The sequence below is a fragment of the Doryrhamphus excisus genome, chromosome 19, assembly GCF_030265055.1.
Source record: "Doryrhamphus excisus isolate RoL2022-K1 chromosome 19, RoL_Dexc_1.0, whole genome shotgun sequence".
Classification (NCBI taxonomy): Eukaryota; Metazoa; Chordata; class Actinopteri; order Syngnathiformes; family Syngnathidae; genus Doryrhamphus; species Doryrhamphus excisus.
Window position 1 is genome coordinate 7,176,854 of NC_080484.1, and position 19,690 is coordinate 7,196,543.

General features: G+C 39.1%; 2 protein-coding genes across 4 annotated transcripts in view; one reads left to right on the forward strand and one right to left on the reverse strand.

The window, feature by feature from the left end:
- Positions 1–68: 68 nt before the first annotated feature.
- On the reverse strand, positions 69–18,195 carry LOC131107644 (muscarinic acetylcholine receptor M5-like). 2 transcript variants are annotated; one of them, XM_058057867.1, is made up of 3 exons: positions 17,985–18,195; positions 17,415–17,902; positions 69–3,619 (listed from the first exon to the last, which is right to left on the reverse strand). In XM_058057867.1, the coding sequence occupies exon 3, from the start codon at positions 3,562–3,564 to the stop codon at positions 2,041–2,043; it is 1,524 nt and encodes a 507-aa protein (XP_057913850.1). In that variant the 5' UTR covers positions 3,565–3,619; positions 17,415–17,902; positions 17,985–18,195; the 3' UTR covers positions 69–2,040. The 2 variants fall into 2 exon arrangements, with proteins under 2 accessions (XP_057913850.1, XP_057913849.1); XM_058057866.1 differs by having other exon boundaries at positions 17,415–18,195.
- The window catches only part of aven (apoptosis, caspase activation inhibitor), a 36,117-nt gene continuing 20,249 nt past the window's right edge, over positions 3,823–19,690 (forward strand). Inside the window, exons 1-2 of one of the 2 annotated variants that reach the window (XM_058057873.1) lie at positions 3,823–4,081; positions 5,195–5,363. In XM_058057873.1, the coding sequence (XP_057913856.1) occupies positions 3,948–4,081; positions 5,195–5,363 (303 nt within the window). In that variant the 5' untranslated portion in view covers positions 3,823–3,947. The remainder of the gene's footprint in view (positions 4,082–5,194; positions 5,364–19,690) is intronic. The other variant, XM_058057872.1, reaches the window with a different exon arrangement.

Genomic DNA, 19,690 nt, shown 5'->3' on the forward strand with positions numbered 1-19,690 from the left:
TAAATGTATTAATGTACTATATATATATATATATATGATGTGATTAGGACTTAAATGTAAATAGCAAAATGGCACAAAGAGGACCTAAACTGTACAAATCAGGCCAGAGTCAATGTTAAAGTGGAGAAAATTATAATTCAACTATTGAGTTTGTATTTCACTATTATGTCATATTAATACATACAGAGCCACTTTACTATAACTGCACAAACAATTACCACAGATTCAGTCGCAAAAACAGCATCAGGGAGACATACAATAGGTGTCGTTATGCTAAAATGGTGCCTAGAATAGATCTTCATCGCTGTTTATTTTCTGTACTATATGAATGAATATCACATTAAAACTAACAGTAATACAAAGCAACAGTTAGCCCTTTGAACAAAACGTCAAGTGCAACCACTGATAGTTCACAAAAGCAGGAAACATGAAGTAAATGTACAAACTCATGAACCGAAATAAATACTATGTATATATATTTACAGTGCAGGTGTAAATGACAATGTGAGGAACTTGCCACACATTTTAATATGACTCCAGAATAAATAAATTGATTTATTTCTTTTTTTTCTCAAATACACATAAATGTCACATAATTACATTCAAGCATTACATTATACATTATTTTTCATTAGATTAGCTTTAGGTGTAAAAAATATTTATTTTCGTTTAAAAAAAAAAAAAAAGATGGAGTGTAACCAAAGGGAAAAGTTTGCAATGCCAGTAAGATTTTTGAATCTATAATATCGACAAAAAAACACAAAGTGTATATATTTTTAATACATAATGCACTCTATTCTTTATTATGGTGCATTATTTGTGGGTGTGTTTTTTTAAATTAAAACATAATAATTACTCAGGGCATTCAATCAGTTACAACTGGACTGTTTTGCCCCTCATCTGAGCAGGTTTCATGAGTTTATGCTCAAAGATTATGTGTGACACAAACCAGTCAGAGTAAATAGGACAGCTCTAGTCTACTTCATGCTCAAAGACTCTGTGGTACACCACCTATCAGACAAGTTTGGACAGTTCTCGTCTGAGAGCCTGGTGGGATATGACTGAGGTGGGACACACAGCAGTTGGACTAAATAGGACACCTCTAGTCCAACTGGGGGCGGCACGGCGGTCTAGTGGTTAGCGTGCAGACCTCACAGCTAGGAGACCAGGGTTCAATTCCACCCTCGGCCATCTCTGTGTGGAGTTTGCATGTTCTCCCCGTGCATGCGTGGGTTTTCTCCGGGTACTCCGGTTTCCTCCCACATTCCAAAAACATGCTAGGTTAATTGGCAACTCCAAATTGTCCATAGGTATGAATGTGAGTGTGAATGGTTGTTTGTCTATATGTGCCCTGTGATTGGCTGGCGACCAGTCAAGGGTGTACCCCGGCCGAAGACAGCTGGGATAGGCTCCAGCACCCCCCGCGACCCTTGTGAGGAAAAAGCGGTAGAAAATGAATGAATGAATGAATAGTCCAACTGGGCTCTCACCGGGCTCCCAGACTAGAGCTGTCCTACCTAGTCTTTGAGCATGAATTCATGATGCCTGCTCAGATGAGGCGAAACATCTTCTAAGACAAACCTTAACAGTCCTTTTGCAATGGATTGAATGCCCTGAGAATACAACGACAATATTCACAAGCATGATTAAAATATATTATTTACAAACACTTTCTGAAGTTTGGTAAACACCCCAGGAAATACTGCAACTGTCTTCGAGTAGCACCTTCGAGCCACAATGTTAATAAGATTTAGTACCATAACTTAAACTTCATTTTCAGAAAAAAATAAATCACATGCAGCACTTCATGCTGATCACAAACAATATCAGTAATATCAACATGTAGACGAAAGCAGCGAATGAGGGCCACTGATAGTGTAGTGGTCCACATAGCTGATTTTTATATAGCTTGTGTGGGATTGATTCCCACTCAATGCCCCATTAAACATCACCCTGAAACTGACTGGCGACCAGTTTTAAGGTGTCCACCAATCAGCTGGGCTAGGCTCCAGCCCCTTTCTATGGCTCACATATCACACATCAAGTAATTTTATTGTTGGCGTTGGGGTTCTGTCCACACCAGTATAGCTTGTCCTCGCCTCTCCTCCTCCTCCACTGGCACAGCAGAAGCATGCGGAAGGTCTTCTGGAAGGTCTTGTTGCACAGAGCGTAGCACATGGGGTTGACGGTGCTGTTGACGTAGCATAGCCAGTAACCCAGGTGCCACAGCGACGTCGGGATGCACTTGGCGCAGAACGTGGAGATCAGCACCATGATGTTATACGGCGTCCACGTGAGGATGAACGCCAGGAGGATGGCGCTGAGGGTCTGTGCTGCTTTTTTCTCCTTAACCAGAACCATTCTCTTCCTCTTTGTGATCTGGTTTTTCAAAGCCGGGTCCATGGGTTTGGAGGTAGTGGAGGAGGAAGGGGATGCGTTTTTCTCCTCGGTTTCCGGAAGTTGAGGAGAAGCAGGAGCAGGGGTGCCTATTTTAGCCTTTGGAGCTGGTGTGAACTTATAAGAAATACATTTTTTACTGCTCTTTTTTGAAGGCGTTGAATACGAATATTGATCTTCTGTGTAGTCCGCCACTTGGCCGTTCTTATCAGATTGACTTTTGTCTCTCAAAGATCTTTGCGGGGTCTCAATGGAAGCGTGATGCTCCTCCTCGTCAGATGAGGAGTAGCTATTGAAGGACGTGATCTGGTCGGCTTTAACCCACGCTTCATCTGATCTCGTGGTGGTTTTTGTGGCGTTGCTTTGGTTTGACGAGGACCAGGAAGCCTGACTTCTATCTCCCTTCTCTCTGGTGAAATTGAAACAAGAATGAATAATAGTTTTCTGCGGTTTAGTTCCCTCTTGGACATTATCAGTCGCGAGTCCTTGCAGCTCTGCCAGATCTTTTGTGCGTCTTTGGGTTTCTTTGTAGATCCTGCAGTAAAGAATCGTCATGACGGAGACGGGGATGTAGAAAGCAGCAATCGCAGTCCCGAATGTTATCACGGGTTCTGTTAAAAACTGAATCTGGCATTCGTCCATCGATTCCTTCTCTTCTCCTACGATGTACTTCCAGCAAAGAATGGGTGGCGCCCAGAGGACAAACGAGACCAACCATGCGAGGCCTATCATGATAGCGGCCCTCTTTGGAGTCCTCTTAGCTCTGTAAGTCAGCGGCCTTGTAATGGAGAAGTATCGGTCAAAGCTGATCACAAGTAAGTTCATAACGGAAGCATTGCTGGCTACATAATCCACCGCTAGCCAAAGATCACATGCAAGGCTTCCCAAGGACCAGTAGCCCATCAGAATATACGTGGTGTACAAGTTCATAGACAACACTCCTATGATGAGGTCTGCAAAGGCCAAACTCAGCAGGTAGTAGTTATTCACCGTCTTCAGTTGGCTGTTGACTTTGAAGGACACCATGACCAAAACGTTACCGACAATAGTTATCACACTGACAATGGCCGAGACAGTTGCTATGGTAATGACCTCCCAAAGGCTATGGGGAGCAGAAGGGATGTGCGTGGTGTTGTCAAAAGTGCCGTTTGAGGGATCAATATGCATGATTGGTGTGCCTTTTGTTCAGGTTGACAGACGACGAGGCAGGTCTCCTATTGTCCTGTAAGAAGAAGAAAAACAATATTTTTAAAAACTGCATGTATGTGTTTATTAATATCAGTTTTATTCCATATGCCATCAAAATCGAATATATTTTCTATATATGTATTGCTCGCATAGTATTGTTTTTATTTCCTATTTATGAGTGTCAACAAATTAACCGGAAGTACTATATTTTATGGTTCGTGTTTCGACGGACACGGTTAAATGTAACACCAATTGCGCCCCAAACTTTTGGTGTTACAGGTAAAGCTGCCCGGTGGACAAGTGAACAGTAATGGAAGGCAGGCCGAGTAGAGGCAGAGGAGGCAGCTGGAAAAAAGGAGGCCATGGTGGAAACGACAGTGATAATTTCGGCAGTGAACGTAGAGGCCGAGGCAGAGGAGGCCAACACCGAAGCCGGGGTAACAAAGACCACCACCGCGGTCGTGGTCGCGGAAGTGACACGGCGTTCCGACACACGGTAATTCCCGCGCTCTGCCAAACTGGCATTCATTATTTTTTAATGCAACAATTTTTTTAAATAAATGACAAATGAGGACGACACATTCTGTCCCATTCGGCGTATATACAAATTATGTATTAGAAACACATTGTTGTTATGTTTATACACTTCAGCTATAAACCAACTTAAACTAAATAAACTTTATTAACGTAGATACAGCTTTTGTGCTTTTGTATTAGGTTATGCATGTCAAAAGAGTAGTTGCAATATAAATGCGTAGTGACAAGGGTTATCCATTTCCTGTCAGGTCCTGTAGTTTGATTAGGGAAAAAATAATAATTTTCATCATGATGAAATACTTGAAAAAAAGCACTGAAGTGCATCATTGGGCCATGTTTGGCTTGAAAATGACACTAGATGATTCTACTTCATTTCTACTGGCAGTTCTGTTAGCTAATTCACCTGTTGTTACAATGACAGAATTAGAAGCAAAACAATAGGGGCCCTGTGATTGCAATCAAAGAAATCCCCTTTGGAACATAACCTATGGACTCCTTGATTGCAATCACAAAAATCCCCTTTAGCGGGTCTCTTACAAGCTGGTGGTCGTTTATTATATTTCGTGTAAACATGTTGACTTTGTGATCGTGAAGAAAACTTGACTGTGAAATTTCTAATTTGCGAGGAAACTACACAACACCAATGGGACAATGATGACTTTACAAAATATACTTTTGACTATCTATCACCGCATAAAGTACACCGATTCTGCTCATGACACATACTTTGGTTTACCATGACTTCGTAGAGATGTTTTTGTTTGATGGCGGACAATTTTGCTCACATTTTTCTCACACAAATGCTTGTCAGTTCCCTAAAGGTGCGTACCAAATTTGGTGGTGATTCAACTAAACACCTTATGGTTACAGTTGTTGGTTCATAGAGCTGTGTGAGAAATTTCAAGTCAAAGTAACTGAAGTCAAAATTTGGGGTATAATAACAGTGCCATCATGTGGTGTATTTAGTTTACACAACAATATATGCAGTCATGAACATATTAGGGCACCCCATGTGTATATGTGTTTTGAAGTGACACACGGTTTCTCACTGCGCCTATTTTCTTCCTGTCAGAGCCAAGATGAAGAGCACGATGTTCATGAGGAGGATCACAGGACAGTTTTCTCCAGGAGGACGCTGGAGTCCAACTGGGACCGTTATGAGGACTCTGAGAAGCAGGAAGCAGGTGACGACATGCCCACTCAAAGAGGCACCGACTACCATATCCTTCTGGCGTCTGCAGGTACGGTTTTGTCTTTAAAAAGCTGTTTTACAAAGATAGGTCAGCTAATATCAGCATTTTATTAATTTACAATTTACTTTATTTAACCCACTAATTGGCAAAATACAGTTCAGTACTCAGGACGCCGCACTTCATGAAAAGACTTTTCACTTGCACATGTACTTTTTAGTAATATTTTTTCCAGAATAAATACATGGAAATTCCCCTCTGTGTCAAATATTCCACTCAGTCTGACTGCACCGGTCCGAGCTTGTCTTAGTATCCCAATTAGTGCAAAGGAAATGTCTGTTGTCTTAAGGGACCCTTTTAATTGCCTTGTATGGGCACTGCTGTCAGATGTCTGCATTGTACTTATTTTTGTTTGTTCATTTCTGTCTCAAGTCTCGACACTTTTTTTCTTCCGTCGTCGCTTGGTTCCTTTTTTTTTGTAATTTCACCTCAAAAAAATAAATCTATGGTGGTCTTATTTCCATCTTGTTAGTAGGTCCGCACTCATTATTTCTGAGCAATATTGAGCTAGGTTGTGATTTAAGAGAGGACAAAGCCTGGATTACGCTTCAGCGTAGTCACTACCCCAATCCCCTCAATGGCATCTTAATCGTTTATTTCTGCATCTAATTAGTGCATCACGTGCAGTTCTCAGGCGGAACGCTAGGGCTGCTGTTTCCCTAGAGCAGGGGTCTCAAACTCAATTTACTTTGGGGCCACTGGAGGTCGGGTCTGGATGAGACTGGGCCGCATCAGGTTTTAAAAAAAAAACAAAACGCATTTATTAAAAACAAACAAATTTAAAAAACTTTGCTTTGGTTCCAATTTTCTACAAGAAAAGCTCTGATAAAACATTCCACTGTTCTCAGATATCTTACTTTTTATTTTTCTACACAAAGTAAGAAAAAATAAATAAACAAATCAAGAATAAAGAAAATCAATCAATCAGTAATAAATAAATATAATAATAATAATAAAACGGCAATAATAAAAAATTAAGAAACCACATATAGTTGGTTGGATATGAAAGTTTAATGTTAGTGCGGCCCGCGCAAGTTTGATATGGATGCTGTATGGCAGGGGTGCTCATTAAGTCGATCGCGAGCTACCGGTCGATCGCGGAGGTGGTACTGGTCGATCGCTGGTCGATCGCGGCGTGACATTAAAAAAATATCATCCCAGCATCAATGCCGTCACTTGATTGATATACAGGGCAGCCATTCAGATGACAACAGAATGTAGCCCTTCGGGCGACCAATCAAATCAAACAACGTCTCTAAGTGCAGCAGAACTTACGATGTCAGCCTATCATCCATCCCCGTTACTTGATTGACATACAGAACAACCAATCAGATGACAACTGAATTTTGACCTTTGGGTCACCGCTCATGCGTAAACAACGATGCAAAGTGCTAAGCTAGTCGGCGAATTGCGAGATTTTAAAGCCCTCGCTAAAGTTTATGGTCACTAAAATGAGTGAAGGAGCTGGACCAAGTAAAAAGGCAAAAACTGGACCAAGTAAAAAGGCAAAAAACATATCACTTCCATACGGATATGGAATATTATACGGATATTATGATACGGATATTATCCATGACTGATAAACATTTGGAAGTGTGCTTGAGGCTGGCTATCAGCAGCTACTGTCCGGACTACGCACCCCTGGCTGGTTCAATTCAGTGCAAGTCATCAAAGTAAACTCAGGTAATTACAAAAAAATAATTTAATAGTTAATTATGTGTGTTTCGCAATATTGGCTCATTTGGTTATGTAAGGTACATCAACATACATTGTACGTACAAATAATCCTCAATACATTTGAAAATAAATAGATGTTTTGCATTTTTGTAGTGGGTAGATCATTTTGACTCGGTCATTTTAAAAGTAGCTTGCATGCTGAAAAAGTGTGAGCACCCCTGCTGTATGGTATCATGTACCCAGAAAAAATTAATTATTATTTGATTAATGTTCATGTTAAAGGTTAAATAACTGTTAATAGTTATCCTCCCTATCCGTGTGGAAGTGGTAAGTTTTTGGCTATTTAAGGAAATAACTTGAAGGCTACCGTTTAGGTTGCTAGCTCTCTAGTTTGCGAGTTAGCATGTGTCTCAAGACCCTGCAGTTGCGCAATATGTTGTAAATAAAAAGAGTATAAATGTGACTATAGTCGTGTTTTGTCATGTCTACAGGGCTCTAATAATGCTTTGTTCATTTTAATCTGAAAAAAATAATTTGTCTACCCACCAACTACATGTGGTTTCTTAAGTTTTTATAATTTGCCGTTTTATTATTATTATTTTATTTATTTATTACTGATTGATTTTCTTTATTCTTGATTTGTTTATTTATTTTTAATCTTATTTTGTGTAGAAAAATAAAAAGTAAGATATTTATCAGAGCTTTTCTTGTAGAAAATTGGAACCAAAGTGAAGTTTTAAAAAATTTTTTGTTTTTAATAAATACGTTTTTTTTTGGAAAACCTGATGCGGCCCAGTCTCACCCAGACCCGAGCTCCAGTGGCCTCCAAGTAAATTGAGTTTGAGACCCCTGATCTAGAGGAATTGGCAAGACAACAAAGGAAAACAACACTGTGACATGGTTGCTGTCTCCGTCACCGCTGTGCGCCAACAATGAAATCCCAGTGGTTACTGGTGTGGCTGGTGGATAAAACACCTCAGCGGTAAGCTGCACACACCTTTCACCATTTCCACTCTTTGTATTTGAAGCCACTATGATGTGTGGAAAAGTGACTTGTTTGTTTGCACCATTCGTGCCATTAACATCATTGCGATAATGTATTTTTGTTGTTAGTTCCTTTATTATTGCGTGGCTGAGTGACTAGTGGTGTAATTGGCTTAAGTTTTTGTTGTTACCTTAATTTCAGCTATGTTTCGGTTATGTTTTTTAATAATTGTCTCTGTTTGTTGTATCTTTAATTGTTGCTAAGCCCTGAACTGAACTAATGAATGACTCAGGGAACTCAAAGTGTTTTGTTTCCTTGTTCCAAAAAAACATTATACTCAACAACTTTAGTAAAAGCTGTCTTTTTGCGTTAGTTAAATATTTTTTTTACTGGATGTTTAAATGTTATATTTTCTCACATGCACCTTTTCCAAAACATTTCTAATATAGCATTTTATTTCAACTCCATCTTAGTTTGCCTGCTTCATTCACACCAGTTAGACTCCTTCAACAACTCTTCTGTGTGCAGTCAGATTGCATATAGTATATAAAGCCCTAAACATAACCACCACTTACACTATGTACCATGTCCATTTAAGAAATAAAACACTCATTGTCTAATTAATTCAACCAATTGCTCCTTCATTACTTAGTCACATGTATATTATTATTTCTCTTTAAACAAGCAAAAAATATGTTTTATCCGATTACTCGATTAATTGACAAAAGATTTGGTAGAATACTCGACTAAAATATTCAATAGCTGCAGTCATAAACTATTGTTTAAATTGTTCTTTAAATATTCTGTGAGTCTGTGAGGAAAATCGCAGGAGGTCATTGTATGTAAAAGTGTAACAATTAATATTATATACAACAGTCTTACTGATGGTGTCATCTTTCAAATAACACTAAACTCATCACACAGCAGCTGAACACCTAGACGGTATAACTGTGAAATCTAAAAACGTACCAATTTAACTAATTTAAAATGAAAAAAAAACAAACTCTTTTCCCATAATGCATTTGGTCCGAGCAACGTCCCCAGGGGCACTGCAATGACGTCAGTCTGCCTCTAGGCTCCTCTGGTTCTCTGGTTGACCGAGGCAGCATTGCAGCTCCATCCATCCAATTTCTAGGATTTGCCTGAAGTAGGCCATTGCAAAGCATGTCTTTTTTTAGGCTGCTGACTTAAATAAAATAATACCAAAACAACAATTTAAACTAATATTTTACTACTATTGTCACCGGTGTGTTCGTTAAATGTCGTATGCAAATCAGTATTTGGCAGTTGTTTTTGTGAAAGTCTCTAAAAAGCAGCACAACACATTACAATTAAAAGACTGATTTTGAAAAAAAGATTTAAATAACAATAACGATAATAGTAAATATATGACATACAAATATATTACATTTTAGGCGTAGCTTGCCTAATGTTGATAAATTATGGTACAGTCCAAGTAAGTTGTGTGTTTTTTTTGGGGGGGAGGGGGGGCACTTTTGCCTTCCAAAGAGTACCATAGGCTTTATTAAATTCATATAAAATGTGTAACCCCATTTGTGCTGTCCAATGACGTGAACAGTTTGATGACCTAAAACCTCAATTTGATTTTCAGGGCAAGTTGCCTCTCATTTGAATGACTATTTGTGTCCAAAGTTGTTTTCTGTGTCATCTAAGCCCAGCTGTTGGGAGCTAAACAAGAGTTAGACGATGTATTAAGGATGGGATACACCATAACATATAAACATAAACTATATTCTATTACCAATAAAACACAAGCTACCCTATAAACTAAGACATATAGCCCATGGCTTAATATTTGTGGGCTGGCTTCTTACAGTGCCACCTTTTCTATATTTGGTTCCACAATGGATTAAGTAAAATTTTCATAAATGTGTGCTTGAACGTCTCATCAGTGCATGACACAGTGCTTGAGAGGAGGAAGTGTTCATTGTCCTGTGTGCGTTCTATGCATAAATTAATCACACGCACAATAAAGATAATGAAAAGATTCTCGAGACATAATCTGTCTATCCTGTCCTAACTCTGAAAGAACCATTATCCAGACGGAGTCACCATTGCGTTGATGCTGTGTTTGGGCACCCGACTAGCTTGTTAAGCACACTCCAAAAACAAACATACTCATTTTTTAATCTTGCCAAAACCGGGGCATATGAAAACTGAAGTCCCACTGTAAGTCTTGTATGTGACCAAGCGTGTAGTCGGTCGTAGAGGCGAGACTTTGGGCCTGCTAGAACGAGGTGAGGCAAGATTTTAGGGGGCAAGACTTGTATAATTTCTACTGTGTTACACTCTTCTGGTACCGGTTCCGCCTCTACCCACTGCAATACTGACAAAAAGGTTCACTCCATTCATGCTGTTGTGGAACAACCGTGCCAAGGTGTTGAAACCCTGCCCTTTTGGAGGTGGGAGACGAGGAAAACATGCACATGGTCTGTTAAATTATCAAATAGATTTTCATTTATTGTGTGATTTAATTAATTAATTTTCGTCCCAGGCCTAGTGCCCACAAGACTGAATGATAAATATTGTCTTATTTTTAATCTTGCAAGATTTTGTGACACCCCTAGTCAGTCATGATGGAACTTGACAATAGGGAAGTAGTAAGACTCAAGTGTGACTATAAGCCGCTACTTTTTTCCCCAAACTTTCAACCCTGCGGCTTATTCAGTGATGCGGCCAATTTATGTAATTCTACATATTCTAACGTATTGTACATATTGTATTCTAACGGCCGCCAGGGGCTCTCGAGTAGAAAAGGTAAGATTAAGACCGGTGGAATATATGCTTCGAGGAAGACTGCAACTTCTTGTCTTGTGCATAAATTAAATTAGCGTGAACATACCCTCAATCATGGAAAATGCAAAAAGAAAGGCATATGAAGCAGCTTTCAAGCTAAAGGCAATCGAGCTGTCCGATAAAGATGGAAACACTGGAAACCATGTTGCTACCGTTTTACTGCCGCGTCACAGGCACCGTTTGTGAAGAAAGTTATATTATTATTATTGTTAAGTTATATTATTAAAACTTTGAAAACTCTCTCTATGTACCGTCTTTCTTTGTAAATATGTTTACATGTTTTAATGTGGGCACATGCGGCTTATATACAGGTGCCGCTTGTGTATGTACAAAATCGCTTTTCCTCAAAAAATGTAGTGGGTGAGGCTTATAATCAGGTGCGCTCTATAGTCCAGAAATTATGGTAATTTGAGATATTTTAAAGAATATTTTTCTTTTTTTCTCTCACATTTACAATACCATAACATTGATGTTTTTTTTAGATCCATGTTGGCTTGTGATGACTGGTGTGGCGACTGTATAGTTGGAGTGGTTTCATTCTTTTTGTCTTTTGTACTGGACTATGTACAATATGATGACTAGTAATGAACTGGTTGCTCTTGGCACGTGGTTGGGTGCCTCAAGCTGGGTGAGGGTGGTTGGATGTGGGGTTTTTATTCCATGTAGACAAGGAATAATATATGTTTTGTTGGGATGAGGTTGGAATCTGGGTGGTTAGAGGGGTGGCACTAGATAAGTCTTGACTTCTTCCCATTCCCTTTCGAACATGTGTGTGTTTATATTTACATAGGTATTTTTATTTGTGTTGATTTATGTTTGGTTTGTTGTGTTTTGGATGATTTCGAAATAAAGTAGGAAAAAAAAAAAAACAAAAAACTTTGAAACGGTTTTTATTCTTCTAGTTTGAATGGTGCGTCAATCTCTGCCTTTCTCTGCCTTTGCGCACATGGCAAAGGTGCTCGTGTGAGTTGTTGGACTCGGTATCTCTTGTCTCTGCTATTTTGCCCACATTGTCCGATTAGTCATGCCGTACAACAAGAGGCTGCTGCTCTCCAGAGGATACTTAATTGTATGTGGGAGGCATTGTTTTTCTCGCCAATTAAGGCAGCCATGAAATCAGGAATCCAACATCAAAAATCTTTTTCTATACAGACCACAAATAACTCACCAAATGCCGCTGTGTTCTCGTTCTTTTTTTACCCATGTGGTATAAAGTCCAAGTCATAAGGTGACTTTATCCATCCACAAGGGTTGTGGGGGTCTGCTGGAGCAAGGTAGGGTACACCCCGAACTGGTTGCCAATCAATCGCAGGGCACGCATACAGTTGACGATCATTCACACACACATTCATACCTATGGGCAGTTTAGAGTCTTCAATTAACCTAACATGCATGTTTTTGGAAGGTGAGAGGAAATCTGGAGTACCTGGAGAAAAAAGACGCGCACACACACACACACCTAACACTCAAACCCAGGTCGTCCAGATCTCGCTACCCACCGTGCGGCCGGTGACTTGGACTTGCGACTTTTATTTGTTGACATGCACATCTTATGTATTTCCGGCTTCAAATGGCCCTGAGCAATGTTTTGCAACCTTTGCCGTGTATCTCACAGTGCTTTTCAGATACAAATTCCCAAGACGCTGCGGTCAAAGGCGCAGCTTTACCTACAGTGTGGTGGAGGCGGTGAGCGTGAGCAAGATTATAGGCATATTTTGTTTCAATCAAGTGGATACACTGTGTGTGTGTTTCCTTGACTGCAGGCGAAGCATTTCTAGTTGTATGTGCCATTGCTGGAAAAAGCATATTTCAGGAGGTTCAAGGACCTGGCTTTGACACAGGATTGTTTAGAACTGTTGCTAATGGTCCTGAGTGGCTGATGCTTTATGTGAACAACTTTTATCATGTGCCACAGAAAAACACACTTTGTCTAATCAGTGCCATTCAAACCCTGGAGGTCTTCTAATTCAATAGAAGCTCAAAGGTGGACACACTGTTCCTGGATACGTCCTACCTCCAATGTTATTGAATTTCGGAACAGTCCAGACAATTTTAATGCTTTCATTTATCAGGGGTTTTATATGGCTTATTCACTCTTTTGATGTCTACTATATTGAGTAAAAAAAATTGAGTGTGAAGCCATTTAAAGCTGCCATTCCAATACATTGAGACAATAGCCATCGCAGGAAGTACACAGTCCAGAAAAAAAGTGTGTCTTATTTATGTCTGATATGTCTTAATTTCTCTGATTATATCTACTCTATTCAGTAATATGAGTGTAAAGGTGACTATAGGGATGTTATTTCATGTCTAGAAGGCAGTAATAATGTTAAAAAGCGTATTTAGAAGAAAGTAAACAGGTTTTCCAAGGCATAACTGCAATAATATTTATTACTATTGAGACCTACTTTGTGGAAATTCACTTATCGTGATTGAGTCTAACTGCGAGAAACAACTTTGAATATTTACACCAAAACTTTGGATACATTTTCCGGTTAGCATACAATATGGCGTGCGTCTTATCTCGAGTCCAACTGTGTTGTTCATGTATTTTTATCAGAAAATGTCCTTGTTAACAGCCGTGCTAAGACATGGAAACAGGTACGTCTTTGTTGCCACCCACGATGTCAAGAGCGGGTGACTGTAGTTTGTTGCTAAATAACAACGCCGCAACGCCATACAGAATACAGAATACAATTCAAAATTCATATGACTGACACTAAAAGTAATAAATGAACATTTATTGGATTATATTTAGCTTTCACTAAAGTCGTGCTTGTTGAAAAATTTTGCTGAATTCAAAACATGTACTTTGAAACGTTACACCTCATTTTAACGTGAACAGCATATTGTGCACACAAAGTTGCCCAAAGTGAACAGTATACCCACTGACACATTGAACTTTTGAAGTATTTCTGGGTTTTTTCTCAATTTGTTTCAACATCAGAAATCAGAAAAAAATTATTGTGATTTTTTTATGTAATTTCAGTTTTTGCAAAAAGACCTTTTATTTTTTAAATAATGTATTTTGTTTGTTTGTGTTTTTATATTGTTTAATAAATATTTTATATTTTACTCATATTGTAATTGTATATAATCATTACAAAATTGTCTCAAGCAAAATTGTCTCCAAATAATGTTGACAGCCCAATTTGTCTGTGGAATTTTTTGTAATATTTCTTAAGGGGCACATTTATTTTGTTACTATATATTTTGGTTAGAGTCGGCAGTTCTGGAAGGGATTAAAGACGCTAACCAAGGTTCCAATGTAATTCCAAAATTTGGTCTTTTCTTACTAGGGCCTCAGTTCCAACACTATGTTTCTGCTGCTTTAATCCCCAGTCACTTAATCTAAGTCAGTTTCCTCATTAATAAGAACTGACAAGTCCAACTTGACTCTTGTTAGCAATACGGCAACCCCCAGCTCAACTCCCCTGTCCCCAAATAAACTTTTTACAGACTTCAGTGAGCACGTCGACATTGGACAAGTCAAACTTTGGCCGAGTAAGATTCACACAGAATTCACACTAATTAGCAGCTTATATGACACGTTTAAAAAAAGCGACTAAGCAGCTGGGAATTTTATGAGAGTAACTCATGGAATGTGTAGGGTTTGGTGGGTAAATGATAAGGAGCGATGGTTTACATTATAAAATTCCATTAATAAAAAGCTGATGACTTTATTTAATAAGGGACAGAATGTACTGTCCCAACACTTATCATTACAGTATGATTGTCACTAGAACATTCTGGACACAATATTCACTTTGCACTGTGATAACACTGCAGTCCATACACTAATCCTAAAATGTTCAAGGCAGTTATATAACTTACCTTTACATAACGCCATATTGCAGTGTTCCACTGTTTGAAACCTAAATTAATATGCTGCCACATTCCCTTCCTTTTTAAGAGTTGTATGTATTTAATTGTTTGTTCATCAATATATAATGTTTAATTCCAAGCGTCGCAGATCTGCAGATGGTCTATGTGTAAAAATGTAGAAAAGAGGCGGTATTTTTGGGACATGGAGAGTTTTCTGAAGATGATTTACATCAACAGTTGTTGGCTTTTTTTTTTTATTGCCTCCTTGTTGGCTATTATGCAGCACCCGTGACTGACCCGAATAACCCTTTGCAGTCCAGAACTGCGGTTGTTAAATTAAAACGAATCATTATCTGTGACTCATGAATGAGTTAATTGCTGTCGACTGTTTTGTAACCCAGAGACATTTTTTTTTTTTAACTTTGTCAGGTCTCAGTCCTTATCATTGTTGGGGGTTAATAGTGCTGTTGCCATGGGGAAAGCACACAAGATGCCATCCCCTTGCTGTTGCTGTGTGTCATGTCTATATGACAGGGTGGATTGACCGGGCTAGTTATTTACATCCTAATGCGGTCATCTATCTGTACACATTAGCACAAGGATCAATCGTCCTCCCCCGCAGCCGTGGTTTAGCCAGGCCTCTAATGGGCACCTATCAAGGTTCAATCATAATGAAACAAAAGGAAATTGCATTAACGCATCACAGATTCACCTAAAGAGATACCTTTTCCTAACTGTGATGAATGGCTGCAATCACGCTTTAATTTTTATGTTCCGTTGTTATGGATACTTGATGGGACGGCCGTGTACTGCCCTGTCAGAGCACATATAGGAAAGAAAGCATTCCAGGCACTTCAGTGTTCCTGTTTTTTTACTGCTGATGATGGTGAAGCTGGTGGAAGAAGGCGTGAGGCTAAAAACAGCAGCTTTGATCATAGACACTTGACAGTTACCATCCTACGGAACAGTCTACACGTGGTCATCACTTCCTACCGATCCTTCCTCTACCTACCTTTAACTATATTGGAAATGTCATTTAATACATTTTTGATATGCAGGTAGAATTTATCGGTGGCACAGCGGTCGAGTGGTTAGCGCGCAGACCTCACAGCTAGGAGACCAGGGTTCAATTCCACCCTCGGCCATCTCTGTGTGGAGTTTACATGTTCTCCCCGTGCATGCGTGGGTTTTCTCCGGGTACTCCGGTTTCCTCCAACATTCCAAAAACATGCTAGGTTAATTGGCCACTCCAAATTGTCCACAGGTATGAATGTGAGTGTGAATGGTTGTTTGTCTATATGTGCCCTGTGATTGGCTGGCGACCAGTCCAGGGTGTACCCCGCCTCACGGCCGAAGACAGCTGGGATAGGCTCCAGCACCCCCGCGACCCTCGTGAGGAAAAGCGGTAGAAAATGATAGATGTTTTCGTAGTCAAACCATCGCTGATTGGTTGATCGCAAACAAGAACGGGTGTGGGTAAAACGCGGACTGTGGACTGCGGTCTAAATAAACGATTCTGATTGGTCCATTTCAAGATTTGCAAGGATTGCTTTGCAAATTACCACCGGAATTACGCAGTCCGTATTTTACCAACACCCAACAAGAACCGCTTAAAAAAAAAACACTCTTCGTAGTACGGCATGCCAGAGTGCACTTACACGACTGGAATATCACTGATTGGATTTACTTGCCCCAATTTTGTTTTAACTTGCCCCGGGCCATCGGTACATCGTTATTGTCGAGCCCTGGAAATGTCTTGTGAGCACGAGGCCTGGGATGATAAAAATGTTGTCTCCGCCTCCAAGCAGGCAGGAAGACTGTTCACAGACTGCATTGGTTTCAGCACCTTGGCGCGTTTGTTCCATAGAACAACGGCATGAACAGCGTGAGCCCTTTTGTCAATCATACAGTCTCTTTGTCTCAGTGGGTGCAGGCGGGGGCGCTAGCAAAGACACAGAATGCATAAGAGTTTAACATAGTATAAATTATATTTGTAGATTGCAATATATTGTCATTGAGTTTTAATATTTTTCTTAAAGTAAGGCTAAAATTTTGTGTATATTATATATAAATACATACATTGTGAGACACAGTGTATTTAATATTATTTTCAAAGCATACCTGACCTAAACTACTTTTTTATACATAAAAAACAAAACCAAAATACCAGCCATGCAAAATAGCTATTTATCAGCATTTAAAAATGAAGTGTAAATATGTTCATGTTCAACAACCGTACATTCTAGTCTTCTATTCTAAGAATATCTTGAGTCACTTATTTCTTAAAAGTTCCAATTTTCTTTTTAAAACTTTTTCACACCCACAAATGTAGAAGTACTAGCATTCCAGGCATGTGGTCGCCCCCATCTTTTTTAATGATACTTAAAATTTAATCGTCTCACTCCTCATACCTCCCACTCCAAAAGAGACACACACGACATTGCTACACATATTCTTGTACCCGTTTAAACACATCCAATGTTACTAATCAGTAGTGTCAGTGTTTTATTTAAATAAAGCCTCAAATGTAAAACGACTGTAGTAAATGTACAATACAAGTTTGAACCTGAGCTATGACTGCTCAATGCTTATCTTATTTTAATCGTTTAACTCCGGCTGTACTCATGTAACAATGACTATTTTTGTATGAATGCAAAATATAATTTTACCAAATGAAAAATGGGTATATGTTTGAATTTTCTACTTCATATCTACTTCAAACAGAATACAATACTCACCAGTTGTGGCTTTGTCGGCAAAAGACAATCCTGCTGCAGTAAACGGGCGTTTGGCCAGTTCTTTGATACTGTCGACTCTTTTTTTTTTTTTCTTCTTCTTCTTCACTCCTTCAGTCTGGCAGAGTTTCCGACTCCCTGCGGCTTTTATGCCTTTCCCACTGTACCGCTTTGATTCCCTCTCTGAGCGGTCGCTTCACACCTTCTCTCGCTGGCTCTTTGGCCCCCCTCCGCTGCTCCCTCTCGCTGACTTCCTCGCTCGTCTCTCCAACAAGGTGAAAAACACACTTGTCAAATACAGGTTGGTCATCCCGACGTTGCACGTCCTCATCAGTTGCTAAGGAGCATTAATGTCATTGTGCTGCAACGTGCTGAGCGGTCCAGGCACAAGATGCAACAGCTGTTTTTCTGCAGCCTAGGGGCCACGTCGGTACTGTTCAAACTTTTTTGTTTTACAATTCAACGGTGAACTGCTTCTCTCATTGTCGGTGCTGAGTAGATCCAAAAAATATTAAATCGGCTCAGTGTCTTTAGAGAAGATGATGGAAACTTAGAAAATCTTGTTTCACTCACCCGCTGAAACCTGAGCAAACTTCACCGTCGATCCTTAAGGCTGCTACTCTGACTTTTTGGCACTTGCGAGGCTGCTTTTACGCTTTGGAGGATTGCTGGGTCAACTGTTGTTCTCACCAACAACGCTGATTCTCCACTGTTGCAGGCAAAGCCTCATTCTGTACCATGGAAGTAACATGCAAAAGGAGAGAGGAAAAGGTGACGAGGTGGTGGAGTAGAGTAGAACGAGTACGGTGATGCAGATGAGGGAGGAGTCAATGTAGGCGTCTTCTCACCAAGGGATAACTGTGCGCTTTTAACATCACTAGCACAGACTGATCTACACAGAGAGAAATATTTGTCCCCCCGAATGTGCTTAACCGACTTATTCACTAAATGCAGACAAAATGGAGACTGGTTATTGATCGATTAAAATTGCCTGGCAAAGTATAATTTCAGGAACACAATCTGATTCTTACATACACCCCCCCCCCCCCGGGAGGCATTTTGACATCATGTATTATAGTGAGGCAGTCTAAACCAGTTTACTGCAGTAAAAAAATAATAATTTAGATTTGGCGCATTTTTGGAATGGGCAATATCAATAAAAGAATAATCTGCCACTTAATAAAGCAGGGGTGTTTTTATTTGACAAAATGGAAAAATCAGCACCGATTTTCCAAAAATAATGTCTAAATATTAGAGAAAAAAGTAGTAATCTAACAAGAATTAATAATTTTATGTGAATATAGTGTGCATAATATTATGACAAAAAAGAAACAGACTTTTAATAGCGTAAAAATTAAGTTGCAGTAAAAAAATCTGACCCATCTGAAAATTGGTCATCACCTTTTTGTATATCGTGATGTCAAATACCACCAAATCACAACATGATGCTTTTATTAAAGCGCAAGGCTTCTTTCTTTCTTTCTCTGTTTTCAAAATAACTTCGCAATGGATTTGGATTAAATTTTCAGTTATTGTCGGAAATGGAATATTGAAGAACTGATTAAAATTTTGCGTTTGATCCGTATCACCGTCTGGATCCAGAATTTTTTAAAGGATTGTTTATCATTTCAAGAGCTAACCATTTTTGGCATTTGTGGATATAACAGCACCATTTAGCCTTCCCGGTACATTACTCTATCATGTTAGGTGTTAGCATACTAGCATTTTTTTCCTATTTTCATGGGTAGACATGTATACAAACACCGCTACCATGCTGGGTGTTAGCATGTTAATGTTAGTATTGCTAGCATGGTAATATTAGCATAGTAACAATTTTATCCGCTTACATGGGTAGAAAACTGAACACTTACCACTGTCATGCTATTATGTTAGGTGTTTTATGCTAGCATACAAAAAATTAGCATGCTAGCATTTTACGTGATTTCATAAATATTAACTTAAGCAGATACTTGATAATTATATTTACTGTGTTAATCATATTATAATTATACTAACAAACTAACTAACTAACATCAGTTTTAGAGGTATGTACATGTACAATCACTAAGCGCTATAATTTTAGCATGCAAATTTTAGCATGTTAGCATTGTTGGCATTCTTTAAGTCATTTAAACTCTTTCATGGTTGTCCATGGTTGACCATTGTCATGCTATTATGTTAGGTGTTATGCTAGGTCTCTTATGCTAGCATACTAAAAATTAGCATACTAGCATTTTACATGATTTCATAAATATTAACTTGAGCAGACACTTGATAAT